Genomic DNA, 7761 nt, shown 5'->3' on the forward strand with positions numbered 1-7761 from the left:
GATGGGGCTCCTTATTCTGACAACACAGATGCCGCCACAGTGGACCTTGGAGGACTAAATGTCACGTGGCAGGGTCATAGTGTCTTACTCGGTATAGTACAGCGGAGGAGGAGAGCTACCTGTGGTCTGGAATGAATTTATGGAAACTCAGGTGCTGCTAGGGAGGTAGTGATGGTGGGCAAGGAGGCAGCCACCCAGGTTGCCAGATTCTAGCCACATCTGGTCCAGTGGCCAGTCTATGAATTCCCCACTCCAGGAGCTGCGAGGACTTACCTTGCCCCTATAATTGCCCAGCTAGCATCTCCTATGGAGGCAGCTCTAAGTGTGGATGAGCAACAGGGCCAGGACACCTTGCTGGTTTAGAAGCAGTGGCTTCAGGGGCTCTGTCCCTCCAGGAGGCAGGGCTCGGCTATAAGGTCAGGAGGTCAGATAGATCACACAGGGCAGGCTCAGCATAGCTGCCCGTAGCAGGAAGGTCAGACAGATCTTTATTGGGGGTAACCCATTGACAACACAGACATCTAGGACAGGCGTAGATACTGGGGAACTGGGGCAGTACATCTCCATCAGTCTCATTCTGGCCTGGGTGAGGCTCAGGCATGTAGGAAGCGGTTAAAGGCATTGTAAGCTGACTCCAGATCGAAGAGCATCTGGCGAACCTGGGAGTCATCCAGCTCATCAGATGCGGACATTCCGCTCAGGGTCTGCAGCCTAGGGGCACAGGCGCAAGCGCATATGAGTGGTAGGACTATGATGTCACCACGGGGCTGGCTCCACCTGCTCAGGACAGCCACTCACCATTGGCTGACGGTTTGGCGACCCTCAAAGTCTGGAGGCAGGTGGCTCATCCGGTGCATGGTCTCCATTAGCTCCCGTAGGTCCGGCTGAATCTACAGAGACGAGAGCCAGGCTGAGACCCTACCTACCTTGTTCTGTTCCCCTCCATCCAGACCCAGGTTCCCTGCCCGACTCCTGTACCTCATCCATGGCGCGGATCTCCAGACGCAGCTTGTCCATGATTGTAATGAAGAGCTGGGAACACATGCATTAGGGATCCCACTCAGTAGGGGTGCAGAGATCCTCTGCGGCCTACAGACCTGTCACAAGGGCCACGATCCCATCCATCTTCCTCTCCACACTGTATACTAGTGGTTCCTTTCTGCCTGAGGACTACACCGAAGACCTGCCTAGGTTACCGACCTTCTGGGTCTACACACATTGGGGACCACAATTGTGAGAGTAGTGTGGGGATCTGGGGTACACAACCCCTTCAATCCGTGGCCCTGCCAGAGTAGATCCCGCATATGTTTCCCTTCCCGGTACGGAACTCAGTCATGGGGGACTCAGGCTCTATGGATGCTTCTCTCCTGAGCCACAGCTGTGGTGACACCTCCCAGGTTACGGCTTAGCACCAGGAACTGACCCAGGCTGGTAGTTCCTTCCCCCTAGTTCCCACAGGGCCCTCCCAGGAGCTGTAGGGCACACCGAAACCACATCTGCGATGCAGCGGTTGAGATTGCCCTTGTCGTCCTTGATAGTGATGGGTCGGTCCTCCTTGATCCTCTCCATGGCGAGTGGGCAGTCCAGCTAAGGGGCACAGACATGGTCTCAGGGCATCACCTCCAGGAGGCCAGGGTATTATCCCCACATCCCACCACACCTTTCCTGCAGGATGGAGGGAAGGACCGGTTCACTCACTCTGAACTTCCGGCAAAACTCGTCAATGGAGCTGATCTCGGAGCCTTGAACCTGTCGAAAGGCAGCTTTGTACTGGACCAGGAGCCTGGAGCACGCGGCAGTGTATCTAGGGAGAGGAGAGTCTAGCTTGGCTCACTGCGCTCCCCCTCAGCAAGTCTAGATACAGCAGCTTTCATGGAAGGGCCGAGAGGGCCAAAGACTTCCTAATGGGTCTGTAGACAAAGGGAGTTCTGGACAAGAGCAGGGAGGTATGCCATAGCTATCACAAAGAATCTGTGTGGGCTGGCCAGGAACTCCACACAAGAGCCCAGATGTCTACTCTATTCACCTCAGACCAAAGTGTCAGAAATCCCTTACCACCAGGCAGCTCCTGGTCCAGCCACACTGGCTTGTCATCTCCGAACAAAGTGCCAGTATCCATGCTGGACAGTGATTCCTTAGACTATGCTGTCCCCAGGTGGCAGCTCACCTCCCGAGGGCAGAACCATACTCACCCTTACAGAATGTCCCTGGCTAACATGGCCTGAAAGCTGGTAGCCACCAGGACTACCCCATAGCTTAAGTCCTGGACCTACATTTGTGCCGTCTACTGAACCCATGAGCATCAGGGAAGGGAGAAACATGCTTCTGAGAATTGGTGGCCACCAACACCTGAAGCCACAGGCTTGCTCACTCATTAGGGGTGACGCAGTCCTTGATGTACGCTTTCTCCAGGGCCTGCATGGTCTTCACCACTGCAAACAGCTCCGCCATGTTGTCATACCTAAGACACAGCCATCAGTCAGGGCACAGCTCTGAGGCCAGGAAGCCTTGGCATCTGGAACCCAGGGCAGCCACCTGCTGCCCTGTAGCAACGGCACAATACAGCCCACCCCTCACTCCATTCCTGGTAGATAATCCTCAGGAACTGTCTCCCTAGCCTGACTCCATTTCCTCCCCAACCACTGGTGTGGTGGCAGCTTTGGGAGGAGACCGCTGGGCCTGCCACGGAGGGAGGCTGGATGGGTGCATGCGTGTGCTCAGATAGTTGACTTACTTCTCCCGCTCCCGAGCATTCTTGTACAGCTTTACTTCCTGTTGGGAAAGTGGGCAAGACAGCCAGCATCAGTAGGTGGTGACGGAACCAGAGACTGTCACATGGTGTTTGCAGTGGCTGTGGCCAGTTAAATATCTACTACTTACCTCATACAGCTCTGGCTTGTTCGCAGGGGCTGCAACAGAGCAGGCAGGAGCTGACAGGTGATAACAAGACGACCCCGGGGCTGTCCCATCTCAGCTACTTCCCGTGCCATGTACCAAACAGCTCAGAGGGAGCTACAGAATAGGGGTTCTAGCCTCACCTCCTACCAGTACTGCCTCTAAGAGCCTACAGACTAAACGCTGGGTTTAGCTCTCCAACCACAGCAAGGTGATCATACTTTGTGGATAGAACTATTACATGATACAAATAAAAGTCAGCCACATGCTTCACAGCCTAGGGTTGGAAACCCAGAGGTGCTCAGGATACCAGAGGTTCTGGCCACATTGCAGTTCATTGTCTCTACCCAGCAGGGCACTGCTAGGCCCTCAGAATCCACCTTAAAAGGCTCTGGCACTCGCCACCCCCAAGGCCTATGAATATGGGATGGAGGTGGCAGTGTGGTCCCTTCCCCCCAACAGTCCCTGCAGCAGGGGAAGCCTGGGCCCCTCTGTTTTCCTCCTGCTTAGGCTACACTCACCTCCAACGCCAGGAGTAGCTGGGATTCCGTGAAACATCCTGCAGGCCCTGGCAGCTACAGCACAGAGACCTGGGAAGCAAAGCCAACACTAACTCAAGGGGTCCCTGACACCTCAAGAACAGGGCTCTGGCGGGGGTGTGTCAGTGCCTTGTGAATAGTTTTTCTACTCTCTTAGGAACAACAAAGGATGCTACGGACTGTCATGGGGTAGCCAGGAGAGTCCTTCCTGGAAGCTTGGTTAAGGCAGGGAAGAGCAGCTGATGGAAGAATTGGGGTAGCATCTTGAGCTTCGGGGAAGGGCCCAGTGTTGCAACACCTTTCAATGGAAATTAGAACTGGGTGTCTAGGGCTATGGGAAGTGTGAGTGGAGGATGGTTTCACCCTAATTCTGTGGGAGCTACTGGAGGAATGAACTAAGGCAAGCTTGTTGGTTGATGCCTTCTAGAAAGGGTGGAAGCAGGGCCTAGGGAAGGTCCTGTCTAATAAGGAAGTTGAGGTCAGTGGCTTAACCAGTTAAAACCAGCCTCAGGTTTTGAAATTGGGCGAAAACAAAAGTTCAAGGAAGGTAGGCAAACTGAGATGGAGTGGCCCGATGAGGAGCCTGAGATACTGAGGTCGCAGGAGCTAGGAACAGCCTGCGGAGTCCCCGGAGAAAGGTGAGCACCCTCTCAGTCAGAGAAACCTGAGCTATGAGCCAGTAATGCCACCTGACAGCGCCTACCGACTACTGAGACACGGACCGCGCGGCAAGGGCCGCTGAGCCCAAAGGAGACGGGATCGGGCCTTTTAGCTCAAAGGGCTCATATGCTGCGGGACTCAGCCATAGCTGCCGCGTACCTGGGGCGTTTGGAATCCCGGAGATGGCGACAGCAGCTGGGTGCTCGCTTTTTCCGCCTGCGCCTGCCGGGAAGCCCGATCGGCAGCTCGGCACTCATTCTCCCAACTTAAGCCTACGCACAGAGCAAGCCCAATCAGTGGGTCGGCGCTCGTCCTCTGTGCCTGAGCTTGCGCTCTGGGGCAGCAGCGCCTGTTAAGGATTTAAGTCACGTCGTCCACCCCTTTCCCAGACAGACACACAAATGGGACAGGCGCTTAGTTTATTAAAGTTTCTTTTTTTTTTCGGGGGGGGGGGCAGAAACGATAGGGCCAGGATCAGAAGCATTTAAAGAAGAGCTTGGGACCTTGGTCCAGTGAGCAGGCGCTGGCCGGCAGTCTCGCACCCAGGGCGTCTCGGTCCCCTGTGCTCAGGTGTCTGCTGCACAACTGCAGCTCCTGCAGCTGCACGAAGATCTTGTCCCAGAGGTCGGAGCTCAGGGGCCCCTGGATGGAGCAGCCTGTGGGGGCAAGGGGAGGTAGGTTTAACTTGTAGGCAGCCTTTTCCATCTCACACACAGGAGGCGTGGTGCTCATGCCGTACCTCAGAGCCTACATTTTGGCTTGCCCCAACGTAAAATGTACCCAACAAGGCTTTAAAATCTGTATATAGTGGGCCCAAGGATCTCTGGAGGCTACTGAATGCCAGGACTCGATCATTAGGCCTGAGATACCAGTAGGCTCAGGGTATCAGGGAGCTGTAGGAAACGGCACAGGTGCCAGAAGTACCAGGGTGCAGGAAGCGGGGAGAAAGGCACAGGAAGATGCTCAGGTTTTATCAAATTTCAGCTGAACAAGGCAGTGCCTGGCCAGTCCACCGGTACAGCTCTAAGGTGGAGAACGCTTTGGTGGTAGCAAAGCTCATTTACGAGCAGGGAGGGTGTGGGTAACGCCCCCTACCAGGAAGGAGGAAAGAGAGTCCTTTAGTGGAGCTGTTAGCACCTGGATTCCAGTCGTCTTCCTGCCCACAAGAATGAGGAAATAATTCCCTGTACGGCACCGGGTTTGCTACTCTCCTGACCCAGAAAGCCCTGTATTGTCATGCAAATCAAGAGGTTCTAATCTTCCTGATCACTTTCAGAACACCTGTGAAACTGCCTAGGCAGTCAAGAGTATGCAAGCCTATCTGAAAAGTCACCAAGTATCTGGAAGATGGCACCTTAAAAAAAACGAGGTGTGGGGGTTGGAGAGATGGTTCAGTGGTTAAGAGCACTGGCTGCTCTTCCAGAGGTCTTGAGTTCAATTCCCGGCAACCACATGGCAGCTCACATCTGTAACTTTAGTTCCTGGGAATCTGATACCTTCACACCAATGCACATAAAATAAAGTTAAATAAATTACTTATTTTTTAAAAAGCATTGGGCCTGGAGCAATGGCTCAGAGGTTAAGAACACTAGCTATTCTTCCAGTGCTCTTAACCACTGAGCCATATCTCCAGTCCTAATTCTTAATGCTTTTTATTGTTTTGTTAAGGTTTTTATTTCCTTTTTTTTTTTGGTTTTTCGAGATGGTTTCTCTGTAGCTTTGGAGCCTGTCCTGGAACTAGCTCACTAGCTCTTGTAGACCAGGCTGTCTTCAAACTTACAAAGATCCGTCTACCTCTGCCTCCCAAGTGCTGGAATTAAAGGTGTGCACTGTCAATGCCCGGCTAGCAAATCTCTGAGTTTGAGGCCAGCCTGGTCTACAGAGTTCCAGGACAGCCAAGACTACACTGAGAAACCCCACCTCAAAAAAAAACAAAACAACAACAAAAAACCCTCTCCTACAAAAAGACCAATGAATAAATAAATAATAAATGTTTGTGTGTGTACTGGTGTTTTGTCTGCATGTCCACCTATGTACCATGTGAAATTAGTCTGCCTGCAGAGGCCAGAAGGCAGCTTCACGTCCCCTGGAACTGGAGTTACAGAGGTTGTGAGCTGCCATGTGTGTGCTGAGAACTGGGGTTCTCTGGAAGAGTAGCCCTTAACCGCTGACCATCTCCAGAGTCTCCTCTTATTCATTTATTTATTTTTGAGACGGGGCTTCACTATGTAGCTCAGGACATTGTTTGAAGTAGTCTGCCTGAGTCTCCCTCATGCTGGGTTACAGGTATGAGCCATATCTGGTTCTTTCCTGCCATATTTTGAATAACCAAAGACAGTCTCTCACCCCTGGCCCTGTTACACCATAAGCTGCCTTTCACCAGGACAGCCTCCTAGAGCCCGGGTGGTAGCAGTGACTGCCCCTTCCTCTGACAGGTCTCTGGAAAGTAAGTCCTGCGTTAGGTGATACATGGTAGGAGACCCTGTAGTTTCCAGCTCTTACCTGACAAGCCAAGGAAACTGAGGCCTTGGGGCCGCTCTTGGAGGGCAGACAAGAGCTCCTCCAGACTGGCACAGCTGACTTCAGGATTGGCAGACAGGTCCAGAGAGACAAGTGAGGGGCAGCAAGGGAGGCATCTGGAATAACATGGGAAGTGAAGGGCTGAGCGTCCAGGGAAAACCCTAGCTTTATTACCAGGGAAGGCTGACCCAGACGAACCCACAGCTCTGGGAGGCAGGGACCAAGCCTAGCAGAATCCAGACTCCTGGTCCAGCTTGGCACAGCACTAGTTAGAGGCAAGACTACAATGGCCACCTTTGAACAAGCTGACACTGCCCTGAAAGACAGCCTAGCAGCTAGGAGCGTGATGGGGGGTGGAGGAAGAAACACTTCACCAAGGAAAATAAAGGATAGACCAGAGAAAAGTTCTCGAATGACAGAGACTTAAGGAGGGTAAGGACGCCTGCCAGAGCTATCCCCGGAGACAGCGGAAGTCAGAAAGAGGAGACGCCCTGACCTATACATCAGGGTCCTTCACGGGACAGTCGGTGGCTGCGGGAAGGTGTGTTACCTGCTCAGTTCTCTCACAGCCTTGTCACTCAGGTAGTTTGCAGACAGGGTCAGGTGGGTCAGAGCACAGCCTTCCTAGACACAAGCACAGGGCAAAAGGCCATGCCTAGTGGGCACCTAGCCACCTTCCTCCCGGCAGAGACCCACACCCGAGAAAGCTGTTTGGAGATGAAAAGGAACCTCTCTTCCAGGCTACAGGTTACAGATGGCTTATAAAGATCATAGAGCTGGGCTGGAGAGATGGGTCAGCGGTTAAGAGCACTGGCTGCTGACCGGGTGGTGGTGGCGCACACCTTTGATCCCAACACTTGGGGGGCAGAGGCAGGTGGATCTCCATGAGTTGGAAGCCAGCCTGGGCTGCAAAGTGAGTCCCAGGACAGTTAGGACTGTTACACAACCACTGGCTGCTCTTCCAGAGGACCTGAGTTCAATTCCCAGCACCGACATGGCAGCTCGTAACTGTCTGTCTGTAACTCCAGTTCCTGGGGATCTGACACCTTCACACCAATGCATATAAAGTTAAAAAAAATCACAGGAGCCTGGTGTATCCTTGTAACTTGTCTGAAGTAATACCATCCCAGGAGCCCATGGGTGTTTC

General features: G+C 53.2%; 2 protein-coding genes across 2 annotated transcripts in view; both read right to left on the bottom strand.

Moving 5' to 3' along the window:
* Window positions 1-470: 470 nt before the first annotated feature.
* On the bottom strand, window positions 471-4357 carry Vps28 (VPS28, ESCRT-I subunit). Its single transcript, XM_005354121.1, has 10 exons — window positions 4254-4357; window positions 3417-3485; window positions 2881-2909; window positions 2735-2772; window positions 2372-2461; window positions 1699-1804; window positions 1486-1587; window positions 979-1032; window positions 799-890; window positions 471-711 (listed from the first exon to the last, which is right to left on the bottom strand). Exons 2-10 carry the CDS (start codon window positions 3451-3453, stop codon window positions 594-596), a joined length of 666 nt encoding a protein of 221 aa, XP_005354178.1. The 5' UTR covers window positions 3454-3485; window positions 4254-4357; the 3' UTR covers window positions 471-593.
* Window positions 4358-4551: 194 nt separating this feature from the next.
* Tonsl (tonsoku like, DNA repair protein) overlaps window positions 4552-7761 on the bottom strand; it is a 14293-nt gene continuing 11083 nt past the window's right edge. Inside the window, exons 24-26 of the mRNA XM_005354123.3 lie at window positions 7165-7238; window positions 6597-6730; window positions 4552-4750 (exon numbers count right to left, since the gene is read on the bottom strand). Coding sequence (XP_005354180.1) covers window positions 4569-4750; window positions 6597-6730; window positions 7165-7238 — 390 coding nt within the window. The 3' untranslated portion in view covers window positions 4552-4568. The remainder of the gene's footprint in view (window positions 4751-6596; window positions 6731-7164; window positions 7239-7761) is intronic.

Source organism: Microtus ochrogaster, chromosome 15 (genome assembly GCF_000317375.1).
Source record: "Microtus ochrogaster isolate Prairie Vole_2 chromosome 15, MicOch1.0, whole genome shotgun sequence".
NCBI lineage: Eukaryota > Metazoa > Chordata > Mammalia > Rodentia > Cricetidae > Microtus > Microtus ochrogaster.